This window comes from Corvus kubaryi, unplaced genomic scaffold, assembly GCF_017639235.1.
Source record: "Corvus kubaryi isolate FWS band 111438036 unplaced genomic scaffold, C.kubaryi_AGA036_p1.0 72, whole genome shotgun sequence".
Taxonomy (NCBI): domain Eukaryota; kingdom Metazoa; phylum Chordata; class Aves; order Passeriformes; family Corvidae; genus Corvus; species Corvus kubaryi.
The window spans coordinates 316,754-338,354 of NW_024582060.1; the positions used below are offsets into that span (position 1 = coordinate 316,754).

General features: G+C 47.2%; 2 protein-coding genes across 5 annotated transcripts in view; both read right to left on the reverse strand.

The window, feature by feature from the left end:
* The window catches only part of LOC121675157 (sodium- and chloride-dependent GABA transporter 2), a 38,629-nt gene extending 26,628 nt beyond the window's left edge, over nt 1-12,001 (reverse strand). The window contains exons 1-4 of one of the 2 annotated variants that reach the window (XM_042050284.1): nt 11,926-12,001; nt 4,027-4,240; nt 3,860-3,924; nt 2,226-2,447 (exon numbers count right to left, since the gene is read on the reverse strand). In XM_042050284.1, coding sequence (XP_041906218.1) covers nt 2,226-2,442 — 217 coding nt within the window. In that variant the 5' untranslated portion in view covers nt 2,443-2,447; nt 3,860-3,924; nt 4,027-4,240; nt 11,926-12,001. Of the gene's footprint in view, nt 1-2,225; nt 2,448-3,859; nt 3,925-4,026; nt 7,174-11,925 lie in introns of those variants that run through there. The other variant, XM_042050283.1, reaches the window with a different exon arrangement.
* Nucleotides 12,002-15,341: 3,340 nt separating this feature from the next.
* The window catches only part of KDM5A (lysine demethylase 5A), a 47,510-nt gene continuing 41,250 nt past the window's right edge, over nt 15,342-21,601 (reverse strand). For all 3 annotated transcript variants that reach the window (XM_042050274.1, XM_042050273.1, XM_042050272.1), the window contains 2 exons: nt 19,589-19,999; nt 15,342-18,040 (listed from right to left, as the gene is read on the reverse strand). In XM_042050274.1, the coding sequence (XP_041906208.1) occupies nt 17,828-18,040; nt 19,589-19,999 (624 nt within the window). In that variant the 3' untranslated portion in view covers nt 15,342-17,827. The remainder of the gene's footprint in view (nt 18,041-19,588; nt 20,000-21,601) is intronic.

The following is a 21,601-nucleotide window of genomic DNA, read 5'->3' on the forward strand; positions in this document are numbered from 1 at the left end:
AAACAAGAGCAAAACGAACAGATTTTTGCTTCTCTTTGTTGTTTTTCTCTACTGTGTAGGGTTTTGGTATCAGGCACTGAGCATTAAATATGTAAGGGACTACTCTGCTTTTGTTATGCTGAAATACCCCTAAAGAAAGGAAGACTGGCTCTTTGCATAACTCAGATTTTGCAGATACCATTTTCTTGAAGAGGCTCATATTTAGGCAAGCAAAGCAAAAGCTGAGAGAAGTTATCACCACTGCCTGCACACAGTTCAGCAGGGAGAGGAAGAGTCATCCAGCAGGGCAGAACTACCTCAGACTCTACTCTTGTACCAGAACTACCTGTGGCACAAGAGCTGATGGTTGTAGGCTGGCCATGATCAACCTGGGGTTGGAAATTAAATAAAGACCCTGCACCTTTGTAGAAGAATGGGAGAAGCAAGTGCCTAGACCAGCATTCCTAAAGGAGCGCAAGACAAAATCTCTGGCAACTTTTAAAATTCAACTGGAGGCGTTTCCTGCGTTTTGATACAGTACTGCCTGGGGTAGGCTGGGTTCCGTGAGGCAGGAGGGAGCCTTGTGTCCTGCACCACCTCATCACAGTGCTCTGCCCCAGGAGAAATCTTACAGAAACCGCTTTCCTGGCTGCACAAGAGTCTCATGCCCCATCCTTGCTCTAGCCTCGTGGAAGGCCAGAGATGAAAAATCTGCCTGGGACTTCAAACTCCTCACAGTCTCTACTACTTCACAGGACTTTGCTTCAGGCCCATTTTTCCAGGGAAAAAAGGCTGAGAAATCCCTCTGTGTCTTGCCTCTGCTGCTCACACAGCAGCTCCCCTCTCCCCAGAGCTCTCCCTGAGCTCTCACCTGGCACCAAGGGGTGCCTGGACAGGATTCCAGGTCCTGCTCCCATCGATGGAATAGTACCCAAGGAAAGTTGCAGCAGTGGGAGCAGACACAGCTCAACAAGCAGCCAAGAAGAATTTCCCACATAAAAAGAAAATGCGGAAAATTCTCCTTTTTCAACAGGGAAAGAAACTGCCCGACCACCTGGCAAAAAGAAACAAGCACTGAACAACACACAGCATGAAAGTAGCTAAACAGTGTTTAATCCTCTCTTATGCCACTGGGATGAAAGCAGTTTAGTGAGGCCCATGAGACTACCCCAAGCTCAAGCCAGGGGATTTCAGCCCTGAGCCCTCAGTGCTCACTCCCCGCCAGCTCCCAGCCAAGCGCCGCTTCCCCTCTCCCCTGCCCTTCCGGAGGGCCCAATTAGCAACTAATCACCAGACAGGGAAAGCAGTTTCCTCTCTCTACATCTCACTGAGTCGAAGTTGAAAAAAACCTTGCGTTTTCATTTTTTAAAGTTTTGTCCTTTAAAAGACAGCCATAAACTGCAGAAGCCCCCAGCAACCCTCCACCTGCACGGCGAGCCCACCTCTGCCGCCACGCCGCAGCACAGCGTGGCCTCGGGGATGGCGGAGCGCAGCCCGAGCAGGGCTGGAGCGCAGCAGCAGCACCCTGCCTCCCTATCCGCACACCCATCTGCACCCTCACAGCCCTGCCACGGGGATCAGAGGCAGGGGTCCCCTCTCCTGCACCTTGCAGCTCTGGCAGATGCCAAGGGAGTACCATGGGGGGCAAGAGGGGTGCTGTACTTATACGCCGAGGCAGGAGAAACCCCTTCAGTCTGCCCTGTCCCTGCCACCTGCCTCCAGCGCCCAGGGGACAGCCCTCCATGGGCACACACAGGAGCAGGACCTGTGTTCAAGAGCTCCTGGGAGTTCCCCTGGAACTTTCCTCCTCACAGAGCCTGCAGAGACACTGGGGCCCTGTGGCCTCCCCACCGCTCCCTGCTCTCCCACCAGGACCCACCGTCTGATCCACACAGGATGCCTGGCGCTCCTCAAGGAAGCGATGCCTGAAGTGAGACACACTGCTCAGAACGCTGAGTGCTCTCCCTGCTCTTCCTGCCTCCCCTCTGCAGAGAGCCACCTACTTCACCAGCAGGACCAGAGCTCCACACACCTCAGGTGTAGCTCCACACAGCTTCAGCCACCAGAAACCCTGGGACATTGCCATGTCCCACTTGGTTCAAAACAGTCCCTGGCTGGGGCCCAGATGGCAGTACCATGTTGGCAGGTTGGCATCTTCTCTTTGGACTCACGAACTGGGCACAGCTGAGAAGCTGGGAGGGATGGTGGAGTGGTGCTGGTGGCCAGGTGCCCCTGGCTGCACTTACCTCCACCATTCTTGTAGCAGAGGTAGGGGAAGCGCCAGACATTTCCCAGGCCAATGATCTCCCCAGCCACAGACAGGACGTACTCCAGCTTGTTGTTCCATTGACCGCGCTCCAGGGTCTGGTCCTCCTCCTCTTCTTCCTCCTTCTCCTTTTCCATGCTAGGGTGTGTGGGCACCATTTCACCATTGCTGACAGCACCAGGGACACTGTAATCCATCCCACCTTCAGAAAGAGTTTCCTTCATTACATTCAGCACAAGCCATGCAGAGAGGCAGAAATTTGGACCATGGGAGGCAAGAGAGGGGCAAGGACATGCGCACACACACCTCAAACTGTTCTTCTCTTGCTCCTCATACTGATTCCTGCTGGTGCTAAGAGTACAGTGCATTTTCACTGCTGAGTCCAAAACCAGTCCTTAACAGCCACTATTAATTTCATTATTTTAGATTGCCTCATCTCAAAACACTCCTGTCTCTGGAAGCCCATCCTCCAAGCCCAGTGTTCCACAGAAGACCCAGCAGCTCAGGCTGGAGCTCCCACTGTGCCAGGTATGGGGAACAGACTTAGGGCTGGAGGGGGATGACAGCAGGATCAAATACTTGACAAGGTATTTTATAAGGGTTTCTCTTCTCCTATTGCTGCCTACCAAGGTCTGGTTTTTCAGACCATGCGATGGATGCCACAAAGCACAGAGAAGTCCTAGACACAGGAAGAGAACAAACTGAAACGATAGGAAAACAAATTTATCCTTTTGATGGTAGCAACTTTTGCTGACAATCTTCAAGGCTGCATGAAAAGGTGATTTTCAGAATGGTGCTATCCTTCTAATAGCAGAATAAAGTGTGCAGAAGTCATGGGCATCTGGGATCTTGCCTTTCTCAAGGTCTGCCCTTCCAAACATCTGTCTGTTTCCTGCAGAGCTCCCCACAGTACTGCTCTCAGATCCTGTGGCACCATCTCTAAATACACGTGTGCTAAGAGAAGATCATTAGAGAGCAGGTGGGCACCCCTGCACTGTCCCTCCTTCCCCCAAATACCTCCAAGAGGACACCATGTGGAAGGATTAGGGAGGGTTGAGCCTGTTCCTCGCAGGCGGGATGCCCCGCTGGCTGCCAAGTTCCACAGCACAAAGGGTGACGATTGTGGTTCTTACCAATTCCCAGTGTCAAAGCTGGGGTTGCTGAGGACCTCGTGCCAACGAGGGCACCTTCCCCCGCACAGTGCCAGCCCCCAAGCCTGCTCCCTGCCCTGCAGAGCGCACTGCCCCCGCCGAGCCTTACCCGGCCATTCATCCCTGCCTGCAACTCCCTCGCCAGGAGAGCAGGAAAAGGCGCTGGCAGCAAATGACACTCTCCCCTATCCGGGGAGAACTGAAAAAGGGGCAACTCAGCACTTTCAACCTCTCCCCTCCCCCGACTTAGTCCCCCTATAAAACACTTGGAGACATGAAGAGGACTAAGGAACACTGGCAAGCATTTGACAGTGGCCGAAGGGAAGGACTGGGAGGACCCCTCCACGCTAGAAAATTATTAAACAGGCAGAAAACGCTCCGTGACCTCTCATCCACGGCAGCCCCGGGAGGGTGAGGGGCACAGGGGGAGCAGGGCAGAAGCAGACGGGGGCAGAGGTGTTACCTTGCGGACGGCGCTGTCGGGGCGCGGGCGACGGGAGAGGCAAAGGCAGGACCGAAAGGTGCTGGCTATTTGAAATGTGGAAAGAAAAAATTCAGCGGTGGTGTAATCCTAGACTTCGCCCAACCCACATTCCTTCCCCCACCCCCCAGGGCTGGACAAAAACCTACACATGACTGATTTCATGGCCAGTGCGAAGGGGGCTCGTTCCCCCGCCTGGGAGAAGCGCTCCCGCTGCCTCTGCCGGGCTCTGTCCCGGGCCGGGCCCGCCAGGCTCCCGCTCTCCATCGCCTCTCTGCCCACGCTGCCCCTGCAGAAAGGGGACACCACCACACACAGGTGCCTCCGCAGCGCTGCCTGACGGAGTCGAAGCCCCGAGACCTGCTGGGAAGAGGTAAGAGACAAAATATGAATTCCTAGTGAATTCCCTCCCGTCGCTGCTCCTTGGTAGGGAGGTCATGGGCACAGGGAAAGGTCCTGCATCGCAGCCTGACCCGCGATTTCCAGGACTGTGCTGTGGCCAGGAGCAGTGGCAGGCAGCAAAGCTGGAAATAAACTCAGCTAAGCGCTCTGCTGCTTCTTACTAAGGGCCCAAAGCAGCCTCATTCAGAAAGCTGGCAGGTTGCAAACTCTCTTCCCTCACACACAGGGATCTTTGCCACCGGTCTTTCCCAGGAGCCCCATCCCAGGACACCACTGCAGAAGCTGCAATGGGAACAGACAATCAAGCAGTAGATGAAAAATCACATAGCAAGGAGACAAGCTCCAGTTGTGCATGCCCAGCACTGGGCTGCAAAATGAGCTGTGCTTGCTCCAGAAAGAGGTCTTGGGATTACAGCAGGTAATGATGACATTAGCTCAGTGCTTAGAGGCCATAAAAGAGGCTAACAGAACAGGACATTATTCATGGTAGATATGTTACAGCTGTGATGGTCCAATGATGTACGTGAGGAAAGGTTTTAAAATATTTTTATTATGTCTGTTTATAAATATCTGAGGCAAGAGGGGACAGAGAAAAAAAAACACCTTTGGGATCAGTGTCCTTGTATGAAGTGTGTAAAGTGGCAGCAAAACGTGTACAGGCAGCCTGAGAAGGTGGTAGGAGAAAAACAGGAAAGAACCAGCAAACACTGTGGTGTCACCGCATTAACCTGTGGTGAGCCCACACAGCACCAGACTTCCCACGGGAGGAACACGGAAATGGAAGAGAGGCAGGCAGAGGTAAGGAACTAATTCAACCAGGGAGTGATCAAATATGGAACGACTCCTCATTTCAGGAATAGATGCCTTGGTTGAAAAGAGGGTAGGTAACAACAGAGGTCTAGGAAAAAGGAAGACAGAGAAGATGAATATATTGTTCACTACATCTCACAATGTAACAACTAATGTCATTTGATGAAAAATTAAGATTTAAAATAAATTTAAATACTTCTTCCTCCCACTGTGCATAATTGAACATGGTACCTGTAGCCATTACTGCAGAATATCATTTGGAAAGGAACCAGGCAAACCCACAGAGAGCTGCTCCTCTTCTACAGCAATTAAACAGGGTGGTCCAAATAAAACTGCTCCACTCCTCAAACCAGTGATTCTTGAAAACCAGGGAAGATGGTTTTCCCATAATTCCTCTTCCAGAAGAGGAATTCTGCAAAATGGTGAGGAACGGGAAACATCCCGTTCTGTGCAAAAACCATCTGACAGTGAATAGTGCAGCTGTTAAATAGGCAGGGTAAGAATGCAGGCATTAAAAACAGCAGTAAAGACAAATCATATCTTGCCTTGTGCAACAGACTGGTGCAAGGAGAGAGGGGATTGATTAAGGAAATATTTCGAGAGACTGTCAAACTCTTGAATTTGTCAGCACTGCTGCATGAATACCCCTCGGTAAGCACAATTACTGCTGCGTACAGATAGCAATAATCTTATCAACAAGACGACAAGCTAATTGGCAGGAACTAATAGACTATGATAGGAAAGTGTGCAATCAATTACAGACTATTTGACTTCCACCCGATGAGATAAGGCTGCGCTGAACACAACAATAACTAGAAAATGAAAACAAATGTTCAGTGTAAACATAAGCAGTGAGGGGAAATATTAAATCTACAAGTGCAAAAGCAAGCTGGAAAATCCTGAGCAAAGCATGTTTAAAGTAAAGCATCACTTTACTCATATTCTGGAGTGAACTAAAAAAAAGTCCATATGGTTCTGGGAGATGTTACTTGAAAGATAGATTAAAAAAAAAAAAATTCTGTGGAAGATAGAAAGAGAAAAGAACCAACAAATACCACAAAGGATCAGTTAAGACTACAGAAAATAAAAGATAATTTCAATACATATTTTTGAAATGGTAGAAGGCAAAGAAACTGAGAGGGACTTTAATCAACCCATCAGAGGCAATAAAAAAATCTAAAGGGAAAAATGCAAATAATGAAATCTCAATGTCTAAGATTTTGAGTCTGTAACTGCATCAAAGGCAAGGGCAAGAACAGGGACAGTCAAAAACAAAGCCTTACCAGTTAGGCTTGCAACAAACAAATAAGAGAAATGGAAAAAGGTGGATTTTAAAAAGAAATATCAAAAAGGAATAAAACTAGATATGCTGTAGTAACAGGAAAACAACTTCATCCAGAGATCTACCGAGACAACACCATTTAAAAAATTCAATAGATACACACACATATTTATATGAATGAGGAGAACACCAGGGAAGAGCTTTTGTAGCAGTATGTGCCACCTGGAACTGTGCAAGCTGAACCCCCCGGGCAGCTGCAGAACACCTTCCTGCCAAAGCCACAAGTGCTGGCAAGCGGCAGCACTGATGCTGGCACCTGTCCCACAGGCATCACTCTCATGCCAACCCCCAGGACGGCACAAGGGGGTTACTTCGTGGGGATCTCCCTGAAAAGGGTGTGAAATGAGAGGCTGCCTGTTCAGGAACCCCCTCAGAGCACAGGGCTGATGATGGCACCAGCCAGAGCAGCCACACTCCTCCCAGCCCCATCCCAGGCAGTCAGGCTGTCACCCACCGTTTCCTGGGACAGTCCATGCTGGAGCAATGCCTCCAGAGCAGGTCCTGCAGCAGCCTCCAGGTCCAGGCAGGCTGCCAAGCACTGAGCAGCTGTGCCAGCTGTGCCGCGGGGGCACGGCTGGCTTAGACACTTCTCCCCAACACCCATTTTGGAAAGAGCAAGAGCTCTGGACCAGGGGAGTCACTGTCAGAGTGCCTCACACCTCAGCCAGGACAAGAGCTGGAAAATCCTAAAGGCCGGTAATTGATGTTGCATTTTGCTCTTATCTTTCTCTTTACCTTAGAACATTCGCCAAGATTTCTGCCTTCAACTTGGTCCCAGTCTTCCACCAGCAGCTGAGGCTGTGCTCCCAGGGAAGTGCTTACAGCCCAAAGAAAGCAGATGTGGAACAAAAGCCTCTGGAGATAATAAGGTCCTTCCACATTGTCTGGGTCAGGTGTACGTAAGAACTGGCCCCAGCCCACGCCAGGAGTGCTGATGCTTCATGCTCTGGTAGCAGCCACAGAACCTACTCCCAGGTCTGGTCTTGCTTCACGTTTATGTCCAGCTGAGCAGAGAACAAGCGTTGGATTTCTCTCCTCCAAAGCACCAGGCCCCCTCCAGCCACCTGGAGAGGTAGTTCCAACCTAAACAGAGGAGGGTTTCAAAAGGCACTGCTGTCGGGGTCCCTCTCCGCGCCGCGCAGCCCCGGGCGGGGGGCGCTGAGGGCGGCACGGGGTTTCCCAGCCCCTGCTCAGCCCCGCTCCCATTGGCTGCTCTGTGCTCCCTGCGCGGGAAGGGCCCTCGGGCCGGGGCGGCCTCAGCTCCTCGGCACAGCCCGGCCGGGCGGCTGCAGGGGAAATAAACATCTCCCTGAAACACCTGTCACGAAGCGGTCCATATAGATTTCTTTTCCACGGCCTCCTTGTTTGGTACGTGTGTTACAGTAATCCCCACTGTAACAGGCACCTACGTAGAGGAATGAGGAGGGAAAAAGAGGAGAGGGAAATGTTTACTGGGGGACAAGCACAACCTCTCGCTGCTCTGCAAGTAGCAGCTACTTTTAAATGACTTATGCTCCAAACCACCAAAGTCTTTCAGGAGAATGATCTGGGCACAACTACTGCTGCTGCTTCGCATTCCCAACACGAAAAGCCATCAGCCACATCTGGCCTTTGCTGAGCACTGAGAGCAACTGTGCCCCCAGTTCCACCTCCTCCTCTGCCCCTCTGTCCCTCAGCACAAACTGCCTTCACGTGTGCTGGGGCAGTGCAGTCTTGTGAGCCACCTCCCAGCTTCCAGGAACACAATTTGCTGTTATGTTATCTGGGAACCAAAGGCAGAGCAAATACGATGCTTTTCTTCCATCTGATAACCACCCTGCTACTGGCCTGCTCAGCCTGGAAATGTTTTTCAGCTTAAGCAACCATGGCTGTAGCGAGCAAAATTGTCACAAACATGCACAGAAAGGGGATAAGTAGAGGCTGACACTGGCTGGCACATTACAGGAACCTGGAGACTGCTCAGTGGAGAAAGAAGCCAAAGCAAGCAGCAAGGATTGACTCCTGCTTGAGCCACTAAGCTCTATCCCAGAAAGGCATGTACATTTTGAAATTACAGTGGCAGAAGCAAAAAGCCAGCGCCTGCAGTTCCTGCATGACAGAAGATTCTGCTGCAGCCTTTCAGACAGCCTCATTTAGACAGAGCCTCCCTAGTGAATAACTGCTTCCAAATAATGGCTTGAAGGATGAGAATCCTGAGGCTGGAAGAACCCTGTCCTCACTGGATGCCTGCAGAGCAGCATAGACCTCACTTCTGTGCCCAGGTTTGCGCTGTGAGATACGTCTGTGTGTGGACACCATGCTCTGCACACTGGAGATAAACAGGTGACATTTCTGCATGAGCCAGAGCTCAGGGACTGCTTCAAGTGTGGGCTGGCATGCTCAGAGTGCTGCAGAACCTGCTCCTGAGGGTACCACTGCCGTCCCCCTGCTCCTCTGCAGGCAGGAGCCGCGGGCAGTGCTTGCACTGCGCTCCGTGTGTAGGTGACAGTGTGCGGGTTTGCTGCTCTCTATGACCATGGCAGAGCACAGGAGGAGATAAGCTGAGACCAAAAGAACAGTGCCCCTAGAACTGCTTTGGTTGCAACACAAATTCCCAGCAGCAGCAGAGCTGCAGATTCCTGTCACCCCTCCCTCAGCTGTGCCCAGTGCCAGCAGTTTCCCCCAGACCAGGATGAAAACAGCAGGTGCTCCTTAGGTGTGCCCTTGGCTATCTGGAGCACCAAAGCCAAGACTAAAGCAGGAACACACAGCATTGCATGCACAGTCACAGCTGCAGTGGGAGTGCAGCAGGCAGATCTGTATCTTACCTCTGCTTTCACTGCTCCTTAGTACCCTGTCCCATTAAGCACTCTGGCCCTTTGCACACATGAGCAAGGAAAAGTGGTTTTTCTGCTCAGAATACAAAAGCACCCTCATTTCTTTATGGGCCAAGGGCAAGCACTGCAAGGTTATGCCGTTATAAGCATATATGTATAGATACCTACATAAATGTTTATAAAATAATAAAACACAATATAATATAAGCAGGAGCTGAGTAGCAAGCAAAGACTCCTGAGCCTGGAGACTTCAATGTTTTTAGCATCTCCTTCTCTTTTCCCCTTAACTCCATCAGGTACCACCAGTTCCTCAGGCCTCTTTCCTATTTCCACTTTACAGCAACCTGAACAAACCCTTGCAGAGTAACTGCAGGAATAGAGCCTGAACACATCTTAGGGATACCGCAGAAGTCACTGCTCTTCCAAAATCTAGTCGTGGGCCTCCTGATGGGAGAGTTGGTAGTTGCATGAACAAATTAAAACTCACCAGTTTGTTGTTGCAGCCAAAGAAACAACGGGAGGACCATATACCAAAGGAAATCATAATTCCAGGCTAGTGATGACAGCAGTGGTGCTTAAGTGGCCCCACAGTGAGAAGCATCGGAGGAACAGATTGATCAGGTACAGGGTAAATTGAGGGATAGAGAGGGAGCTGTACATTGGGACCACTGAAGATCTTTCCTTATGCTCTGTACATCCTACTCCTCTGAGGTGAAGATTTAAGTCTGAAAGAGACTGTCTGCAGGAAGAATGACAGCAAAGCCATTGATAGAGCAGGGATTTGCATATCTCTGCACCCTGTCTGCCTGCAAGGGGGATGTTCTGGCAGGAAAAAGGAAAAAACTTTCCTCAGAGGTTGGACAGGGCTGTACTCACTTAACTGATTCCTCCACAGAAAACCCATAATCTGGTTTTAAACAAGCAAGATTTGGGCAGTGATCTCAGATCATCTGTTCATACTTCTTTAAACACTCTAAAAAGTAAAGAAAAAAAAAAGATACTTCTTAATTCATGACTACTGGGCTGGTAACTACTCAGAACACAAAGTTTCCATTCTGGGAGAAAATCCAATAATCAGATAGTTGTTGGTTGGCAGAGTGAGAGAAGGTTTTTAGAAGTTTCTCAAGAAAGAAGTTTTCTATGCAAAAGTTGACAAAATAAAAACTCGGGCATTTAAAAGATGGTCAAAAAGAAATAAAACATGAGTTCAGTTTTTCCAGCTTCCAAAAATCAGAATTACAGCAGATTTTTAAAAATCCTTGCACTGTCAGGAGATGTTTTCTCTTAAAAACATCACAGGCAGCCCTCATCTGAGCACAAGGAGTGAGTGAGAGCCACCAGCTCCCGGCCACTGCTCAGCAGCAGCAGTCTGTCTCTTGCTTTGCTCCTCTGGTCTCCAGCAGCCCAAGGCAGTGCAGGAGGAAGCAGAGGGACCTGTGCTGCCAGGTTGCCTCTCTAACCTGCCCTTGGCTGCCCTGCTGAGGTCCCTGCAGACAGAGAAGAGGAGCTGCACTCCCCAGCACTCATCCACTGAACTGGCCCCATGCGTGGTGGGGCTCTGACACATAACATGAGCAAGGCCTCGAGCCTTCACTCAGCTTCCCAGGTGGGTGGAATTCTGCCTGAAGCAAGAATCACAAGCCTTCACACCATGGCTGATCCCCTGTCTACAAGTCATTCCTGTTCTGGTAGTCAGTTGCAACATCTGGCACCAAGTCTCTTTCTTTCAGGCTTATTCAATTTGCCTCAAAAAAAGAAAAAAAAAAAAACAAAGAAAAAAGAAAAAGTAATTTGTCAGTTTTGATAACTTAAGGCAATCTTATTTTTCTATTGATGAGTGCCAGAGATGAAAAAGTTAAGCTAAAATTAAGCTTCAGATTAGATGCAGCGGATGCCTGAAGCAAGCTACCCCTTCCAGCCAAGAGTCCTAATGATGCCAATGGGCAGCTTGCAGTCCCCCAGCTTTTGTGGGAGTAACCAGGCAGCCCTAAGAGGGTGGGAGGCAAGACCTCCCCTGCTGGGAAGGAAAAGAAGTTTGGGAGGAGCAAAACAAAAGTCTGCAAAGGAAGTTTGTCCCAATTCCCTTTGGCCTCACTTCCCTGAGAGCAGGGACTGCCCAAGGTGTAATGAAAGGCCCTGGGGGACAAAAGCAAAAAGCACAAGGAACAACCATGTTTCTTTGAGATCACCAGAGCTGAGAGAGAAACAGGGACATGGAACAGCTGCTGCTTAGGACAAGGTGAAAGCAAGCTCCTTTTTGCAGAAATCTCAGGTATTGCTTGTCCAGCAGCACTCTCTGCACAGTCTGTAAAAAGGAGTTACACAAAGGTCATGCCCATTTTCTGCTCCAAACAGAACAGTGGGAATCTGACCCATCACCTTCCTGGAATCACATTACTCAGCAAGAAAAAATCCATCCTTTAAGTTATGAACAGCTCTTCCATGGCTGTGTACTCTTCTATTTGTCAGCTTTGTGTACTCTCTAACACCCCTAAATCCCAGTCTGACCATTCCAAGATTATTTGTACCAGGAGCCAGAGGAAGCCAATGCCACGGTGGATGGTAAGGCCCAGGCAGTGAGAAACCCTCACCAGTAGGATACAAACCTGGGTCATGGGCTACACCAGCGGCGCCTCCCCTGGGAGCAGCAGGTGGGAGCAGCAGCACCACACACTCACCTGGGGCTGCGCCAGCAGCAGCAGCCAGGGTTGCTGCCAGTGGTTCCACTTCTCCACCGGGGTTCTCAGCAGCGATTCTCTCTCAGGAATGGTTCTAGGCAAAGCTAAAGCATCTGCCTCCTGCCTCTCTCCTGCCTAAGAGACTCGGGAAAGGAAACAATGGGATGTAACGCTATCAATGCACTGACAATGTCTAGATTAACTCAATTTCCAGCTGTATGAAGTAAAAAGTTAAATCGTTAGCTGACAGGAGTAAACAATGTGCTACTCATCCCACAGCCCACTAAAACCTGAGCTGTTTCTCAAGTTTGTAGCATGGGTTTGTGTCACAGAACAGCAGCAGCAAACACCTCCCTTCTGCGGGGAGCGACAGCCGCGCCCACTGCTTGGGGTTGAGCCGAGCACGGGCCGCACCAGCCTGGGAAAGGATGCGGCCCTTCCTTCTGCTGGCAAATCAGCCACCCATTAACGGCAGGTGCCAGGCTGGCCAGAGACACCAACCATCATCCCAGGACCTGTGTGCAGAGGTGGCTGCTCCCCTCGGATGTAAGCACCCACAGCAGCTCCCCCTGGCACTTGGCTTTAAATGACTTTTTGGGGGGGCTGTGGGGGATATACAGACAACCAAAAACTGACCTCTGAAAAGCCTCCAGTTAAGACACAATGCCCCACCTCGGATTAAAACTATTCACTGCAGCAGAGCTTTTGTTTTAAAGGCACTCAGAGCACAGCTTCTTACAAGCATTTCTGTTTTTCAACAGAAAAACAGAGCTACTTTCATTTCCTCTACCTACAACTTAACACTCGAGCCAAGCCATCCCATTACACGGAGCTCAATGCTCTCCATGTCTTGCTGTGCAGTTTCCAGCTGTCCCACGCATTTATCACCCTCCCAAAGCCAGCGTGGCTGGAATTCCGATAAGGGCTGGATTTTATTGCACCTCCCTGCTGCCTCAGTGCTCCAAGCAGAGTTCCTGTTTGGTTCAGGCAGGCTGACCAAACACATTCTTAGTGACCACAGCTGCAGAGGATGTGAAGCAGTCCCCTGCTTTTCATTTGCATCTAACTGGAGTAAGCCTCAAATCTTGCTTTAAGCAGACTACAGCACTCAACTTCTTAGAGCAATTTTAGCAGTTATTTCAGGAATATCTAAGAAACTTTTTCCACCCCTAGGAAAACAGCTGTATGGAAGATCATTTTCTTGATAGACTGTGATGAACCCTGTGTACATCATGCCCATTCAATGAAGAGGAGAAAGGTGATGGAACCAATCCTCCTCAAAGCAACATGCAGGCCCATGAGGGATAAAGTGACTGGTAACAGTCACCACTATAATCTTAACCCAGTCTGGTTGCCTTCTGTGATGAACTCTATGGACAAGGGGAGAGCAGTGGGTGTTTACCCCGGTTTACAGCAAAAACACACTTAGGGAGTGGATGGACAACCTACAATGGCAGTGAAAAATGGGGTGGACTTCTGTGCTCAGGCTTCAGCAGTCACCAATCTGAAATCTTGGGAGACAGCCAGCTGCAAGTGCAGTACCTCGGGTGTTTTTTCTTATCCACCTGGGTGGTGGCATAGGCACAGTAAGATGACAGCAAACAATGCTGGCAGAGGACAGGAGCAGCAGAGCCCAAAACATGGGAAAAGGGAACTCCCATTCAGTTGGATCTTTCCTGGCTGAAGTGATGTGCTGATGGAAAGTTTATGCCCACGAGTCCTGCATCGGAGAAATTATAAACCAGAAGGCCTGGGGCTAACAGTGGCCAGAATGAAAAGGAGTCAGCAGTACTTGCAGCTGTACAGGCCAGCCCTGTGGGAGGCTGCACAGTAAAAGTATGAGCAGCAGGTAAAGGAAGTTATTTCCCCCCTGTATTCAACATTTTCAAGCTGTATGTAGGGTAACATAATTATATTCAGTTCTGGGCTCCTCAGTACATTGACCAACCTGCAACAAGGACCACCAAGACCATCAGAAGGCTGCAGTTCACACCATGGCTCAAGGGAAGCTGAGCTGGGCTTGTTCAGCTTGGAAATCACGGCTGCAGCACCTGCAGGCTCCAACTACCTAATGGATGATTAGAGAAAATACAGAGCCAGACTCTACAAGTGGCAGCAAGCACATTACTGCAAGTGAATTTTGCACTGAAGATGCTACAAAACCAAAGGGGAAATCAGAGAGGTCGTCGAATGCTCATCCCTGGAAAATACTCAACATTTTACTGGACACAGTCCTGAAAAATTTCACCTGCTTTCAAAGTTGGCACTGCTGTGGTCAGGAGGTTGACCTGGATGACCTCCAGAAGTACCCCCAACCTAATTACTCTATGATTCTAAAAACTGAAAAATATCAGTGCAAGTTTCACAGTGCGGCTGATACAAGAGACAACTGCCTGTTACCTTATGCTGTGTGACTGTATTCCAATCCCTTCAGATAATGCCCATCATATCAACAGTATTACCTTATGAAGTAGTAGTCCAGGCTGCACAAGCATTCAGTTGCAGATGACCTGTCAAAAGCATAAATCCTAAAAGCAATGTACTGAAGGTCAGGAGTGACATTTATCTCTCTGCAAGCAAAGCTGCCAAATTCGTGGCCCTGTTTTTTTACAAGAAAAACCTGAAAACACATAGTTTGTATAAGCTATACAACTCAAGCCCTGGCCATTTTCAGCTCCTCACAACAGCTCAGGTAGTTTCTTTGATCTTTTTTGTCAGACACATGAGAAGAAGTAACACCAGCAGTGGTGAGCAGCCTTCGTAGGCTACAGCATTAAGACACTCACCTTTCTAGATACACGAGCTAATACTCCTTGTGCACTGAGATGTTGTCCCCAAAGCATGAGAGTTTTCCCACAGCTGTAGCACACCTGTAAGAACATTTGTATCTTGGCTTCATTTTGGCTGGCTTCTCTGCATGCTTTTACAAAAATTCAAACCCCTAGGATCTGGAGACAATACCACAGCTGTAGCTTCAGGTTTTTCAACCACTAACTACATATCTACGGGTTTTTCCAAAAGTTAACATTTATTCATAAGTTCATACTATCAGCAATCCTTTGATAGGAATTATGCTCTTAAAAAACAAGCTTAAAACAATAAGATGTAAAGCTAATAATGGTCTTCAGTTTATGAACACCTTATCCAAAAGCAGACAAGACATCTGTGACCAGAAAGAAGTGTGGCAACCTCCTTTCAACAGTGGAACAGAGGCTCTCCATGTGGCTACATGAAAAACAGCTACTAAAAACGTGACTTTTGCATATGATTTGCACATTTCTTTCTGCTGTTTGCTCTTTCCTGTGCTTGTTACAAGCAGAATGACCACGGTTGCACTGTAGAGCTGTTTGTTTCTTTCCATCTTGCTGTAACTAGTGCTACTGTCAACACTCTCCACCACACCTTCTACGCAGAGAAACAGGAACACGCAATGCAGCTTTACTCAAAAGGTCTCTTTTCCAGTTGATGGTGATTACATACAACAACGACTTCATCATGACAGAGAAGGCAGGAATGGTTACGAGGATATGCTCAGTGGCCCACAGGAGATGCTAGCCATATTTTCCCTGTTGTGTCACAAATGCTAGGAGTCAGGAAAGAATACAGAACACTGGGATTCTTTAAGAAATCTTGTACTAGTCTACTTCTGGAACGATTAAACATCTGTGACAGATAGTTTATCCACTCCATATAGGGAAACATTTATGTAGTACCATCAGTTAAAGCTTGAAGGAAAGTAACAACTGTTTAAATCAGTTTACCAAAACTAAGCATACATTGAGAAGAAAAAAAATGTAATTGGAGGCAAAAAGAGGGTATGTCTATCTAAAGCATAGACTCCTTCATAAATAAGTAAACAAATAATACTCTTAAGTTTGCTAGGGTGCCCGTTCAGCCACATGCTTAACCACAGCTTGCTTTTGCTTTTAACACCTCATTAAGTCTTTAGGGAGCAGGAATTAGAAGTCTGTGTCCAATTTGCACTCAAAGCTCCCAAGACCCTGGATCTTCTGCCCTCCATCTTATTTCTTTTGCACATTTTCCTCTTTTCCTCTTCCCAGGTAGCAGGCACACATAGAAGAAAACAATGAAGTTCTGTCTACCTGAGCTGAGTTCTTTTTTTTTTTTTTTTTGGATGGATAATTCTGCCAGATAAATAAACTTCCAAATATTAGAGAACAGGAGAAGGGACACAGAACAGTCAAGACAGCACACTTTTGTTTTTGTCAATATTTCTTTAAATCCCAGTCCAGCTCCTAGTAAGACTGGACACTACTTACAACACTCCTAGAACTGCAGAAGAATGGAAACACAATAGGGAGCGAGTGGAGAGGGGGACAAGACAGCCCAGGGGCTGACTTCAGACATTCACATACACAAGGCCAGCATCCACTGGAGTCATTAAGGCCCAGATGCCCCACTAATAGGAACAAACCCAAACACAAAGGTAGCACATGAAATGTATTTACCTATTTAAACACAGGCAGCTGGTCAAGCTAGAATGGGGAAGGTAACTGCTAATTCCTTGTACTACAAGGAAGGAATGGAGTAAAAAAACCCAAGCCCACGGGCAGGTTTTTGCTTTGTGAACCTCTGTCTGTGCTGCTGGTTAACAGTGGTAAGTATAAAAAAATCAAAGAAAAATAATCTATTTATAGAACAAGTCAGTAGTCTGAGACATTTAGAAAAAAGTAAAAACAAGTCCTTCTTTAAAAATGGATTTACTAAAACAACTGTCACCCAGGATGACCCCAAGCCCTCTGGTCCTCTGGCAAAGCCAGGGGCAACTTCAAACAAGAACTGTTGCTGATTGTACACTGGTACACATCCAGCAAAGCCAGCAGGGAGGGGGTTTGCACTGTGAACAGCATCTGCAGACTGCTTGCTGGTATCACAGGAGGCCATGCCCGTAGCCTGGTGATACTGGAAAGAGTTGTGAGTGAAACTTTTCACAGAAGCACATGTCACTGTAACCTCTGAGGTAAGTGGGCTGTCTTCTTTCCTTCCCATCCCTGGGTACAGATCTCAGAAGCTGTGCCCTGGGTGCTGTACCTCCTTGCCAGCTCCATCCTGCGCCACGCAACTTTAATGTGCAGGAGTGCAGACCTCTAAGCAAAGCCTAGAACAGGAGAGAGCATCCCTGTGGAAAGGGAAGCACTCTGCTCTTCCCAAGGTCTGGTCTAGCTGGACATTATCAATGCTTTCTGGCCCTCCTCAGGACAGGAAGATCGGTTGTTTCCCACTGAGGAAAAAATTTTGCCTAGTGGAGTAGAGTTGGGTTTCTTTTTTGGTAAACAGAACCTTTGCTGATTTCTGAGATTATGAGCTCCTCTGCCCTTTAGCTACAAAAGAGAAATGAAAAGAAATTCATCCACTTGCTCCCACCCTTATAGTGTAGTGTTAGCTGCCTGGATATGGAGGCAATTTCACTCTCCCAAGACATTCCTCTACACGCTGGGTTGGCATGGAGAGGCGAAAGGTAACTTCCAAAGTCACCTCCTCAGGGTAACCTGGTAGGTCTAAGAGCTCCAGCCCATGCCCACCAGTTCCAGGCCAGCTCCACTGCCAACACATACTTCTAACACCCTGAAGTGTCTAATCTAACAGCCTCGAGTTTGCTCAGTCCTTGAGAGCAACAGCCACACTCAAAGATGGAAACACTCAAGTCAGAACACACTGGCTGGAGCCCCTCATCAGGCGGTGTCTGCATAGATGAGCCGGTACCACGGTGCCTCGACATTCCCGTTGTCCGAAGGAAGCCAGCTGTCAGGAACGGACCAACTCCACTGCACGTCTGTACATCCTTGGAAGTGAAGCTCAGGGGCTACATCAGCTTCAAACCCTCTCTTTCTGAAGGGTTCCAGTGGTCCATTTCCCAACAAGTTCTGGGCATCGAGAGTTGCTAACTCGTCTCCTTGAGATCTTCCACTGGTAGTTTGTAGCTCAGCAAGAAGGGAGGAGGCGGGGCGTGAGCAGGGCTGCTGGGGCCCTGCAGGGGTTTCTTGGCACAGTTTATACAGATGTAATCCTCGTTCTCAGCCATCTCTGGGGAGACCCCAACACACACCTGATGGAACCACTCATCGCAGCCCCCGTCACACTGCACCCAGTCCACCTGCAAGAGAGCACAGCAGCAACACGTAGCATGTTACAAGGAAGGACAGACAGGCACTGCTTCTATGAAGAAAATACCTCCTGTTAAACCTACCTGAGCTACCAAGAACGTAACAGCTTTGGGGCACAAATGATTGCCCCTAGAGAGCTTGTTTTAACAAGCTACTTCAGTTTAAAACAAACTAACTCTTCTAACAAACCTTGCCCCTCTGGCATCCTGCAAGGATGCAAACACATGACTGCTCCTGAGGAAGATGACTCAGCTCTCCGCAGATGAAAGGAGGTGTGCTAAAACACATTTTAAATGTTCAGGGATGGTTACTTCAGCATAGGTGAGAGTCTCCAAATACACCCTCTTAGACTGCATTTTCAAACAGTGGCTTCTGCAACTCTAAGTCCTAAGTGCCAGAACATTTAAGCTACAATACAAACTGAGCTGAACTTGCTGTAGAACAATTTGTAAAAGACAATAAATTAATTAGAATGTAGGAAGGAAAAAAGACGAATTATGTGATTTCTGCAGTTCTTTGAATAAAAGTATATGCCAACTGGAGTCAGTGGGCAGAAAGTCAGATTTGCAGGGTAAGAAACACATATTCTCCATCCCAATGCAATCCACTGGTACAGCTATAAAAATTTTTACTGCTGTAGTTCTGCTTTCAACTTAGAGGGGAATGTGAAAATGTACCAGAAAAGCAACAGTAGTGGCAACCTATATAAAATGAAGAAACATTATCGTCATACAGATTTTATGTTAGTTCTTAGCCAACTGCTCCTGAGCAAGTTGTCCAAAGTGATTAGTAATGGACATCAACAGCTGCAGCTTCGGTCATTACATTCCTGTATCTGCCATCTTTTGACAAGTATGTATGTATGGCATTCACCTCTTGAAAGTACAAAAGTACAGAAATGTACAGAAAAAACATTTGGAAAAGATTTTTGATCATCAGTCTGTGTTAAAAGCTGACAATCAGGACTGGCAGTACCACAGAGGCAGATCAAGTTTCTTTTGTAATAATCCAATCAGGTCTAAAATCATTGATTATTTATCTCCAACAAGCAAAATGAGCCACTGAAGTTTGTAGATCAGTCAGCCTGCAGCATCACTGTTCACAGAGTGTATGCAAGAAACACAGAAAATCTACTTCATTTAGGAACATCACACATCCCACTCCTGCTCAGAAACACAGTAAAGCCAGGAACATTTCTGAGTCAAAGAATTAATCCTTTGGATCAGCCAATGCATATATGCATGTTGCACACAGTCAACAAAAAATTACACAGCTTTCAGAAGTTAAACTTCCTGACCAAAACAGAGTACCTTTTCCCAGACTCTAATTTTCCATCTTCTGTTTTGAAGTACCTAAGAGAATAAGGAAGTTCTACAGTTTAATCTGCTAAATCCATGTACCTACCCAAGTACTACTCAATCCTCTCTCATTTCTAACCACACCACTTTGGTTTCTCATGCTGTTCAACTTAAATATTACCTGGCACAAGGGTTCTGACTTAGCACGGAATTTCCTGACAGGACTAAGGGGAAACTCACTTTGTCCTTGCAGGGCCTTTGGCAGTTCTGAGCAGCACACACAGCATTCTCATCATCTGACTCTTCTGCTCCTGACCAGTCATACTTGGAAGGAATATCCAGAACCTTCTTCTCTCTTTTTTTCTCTGTGCTCTCCTTTGCCAGTTCTACCTTTGCAACAACTGCCTTCTCTCGCTTCTTCTTCCGCTCCTCTTCCTTAGCCAGTTTCTTTGCCAGCTTGTTCAGCTCCTTCGTCTTATCCATGGTGAGTTTTAGCTTCTTCTTCTTGGGTTTTTCCAGTTTTTTCAACTCTTTAGATTTTTGCTTCATATCTCCAAAGAACTGCTCTGCTCTCTCCAGTTTTCGTTTACGCTTCCTCTCAGAAGAGTCCCTCCCTCTCATTTTCAGTGGTTTTTCATCCATGCTATCATCCTTCATAGAAAAAAAGATATACTTTATTCAAATACAAATTTCCTGCAAACCTGAGGTCTGAGAAACGTACTTACCTCTACCTTTACCCTGATATGGCATGAAGAAATCTAGTCAACAACATACCGTTACAAATTCTAAACAAAAAAAGCACTTAACTTCATTTTCACCATTCTATAAAAAAATTTGTAAGTGTTATCAACTGTGTCAAAGTACAATCAGCCAAAAATACCCAGTGGAAAAAGTAAATTATCAGCAAGGGTAAGAAGGCAAAATAAGCAATCATTACAACTCCCTTCTCACACTGTTTTTTAATAGAAGTTGAGAAGATTAATCATTTGTTAGATGCTCTTGTTTATTTTTCATCTGAGGTCAGTCTTGCCTGTAATTATTTTTGAGAGAAAGCAACTGCTGTTTTGGAGATTAAGAAAGAGTAATTGGTGAATTCTTAAAATGTATCATTAACTCAAGCAAGAAGAGAAAGCAACATCCGTTATTTGAACAGCTTCCAAACTGGCAGACATTGTAAATATCCTGGCGTCATCAAGAGCTCTTAAATAACAGATTCAGATCAGAAGTGGGGCTTAAAATTGGCTAACTCTGTCCCTGCAGGTAGCATTCACAGTGACAAGTCCCATTTATATCTGAAAGATTCACTTGTGTAGTCCTTTGTACAAACAGGACTGACTTGATTTCAGTTAATGCAGCTATATACCTTACCCTTAATAATTATTAATAGATTAAAAACATACCAGAAGCCAGTAAAGAGACTGTTTACTGTACATTACTTAATATAGCTACTCCACCCAAAACCAAATCCTCTCAAGATTATTTTACTGAAGTCTACTTATTTTGTATGTGAACAGACATAGAATATATTCAATTCAAAACGAGCAAGTTTTCAACGGTCAAGCAAGTATTCATACAGGTTAACCAGAAAATGTTGTAACACATACACACACTCTACACCTCTCACCTCACTCCCCTGGAAAAACCATTGCTTAACTATTAATATAACGGTCTGGCATATTATTTATAAATTGTTATTTGCTGGCATTAAAACTGCTCTTCAATCAACTCCCTGCCAAAACCATTACATTAAAAGAACATTAAGCTTATGTAGTACTCAGGCTGAAAGGTGGCAAAGCAGCAGCACTTGGGAGGCAGGGGCAGTTTTATACTACACAGCTCTAACTGATGCAGTTTGGCACCACTTTAACTCAGCCACTGTGTATGGATGGCACTCAGAAAATGAGACACCAACTAATATGTTCACCTAACCTCACTGTTCACAGCACGTAACCTTCCGTCCTGTATTACTGTACACCACCAAAAAGCCAGGAAAGAACCATTGTCTTGTGTTCTTCCTGTGCAGCCCAGTAACCCAACAAGCCATCATGTAATCCACAGCTACATATGGTCAAATTGACCCCTAACTGCAACTGACAGATGATAAAAAATGGGCTCCACTCAAGTTCTTCAACACAGCAGCTGACCTTCTCTTCCAGCACACATCCCTTGCCCTCCGCATGAATGCAGCTAAGTGATTTTGACTAGACCTCAGAATCAGCAGATAAACCTGCCTGATCCACTGGCAGCTGGGCA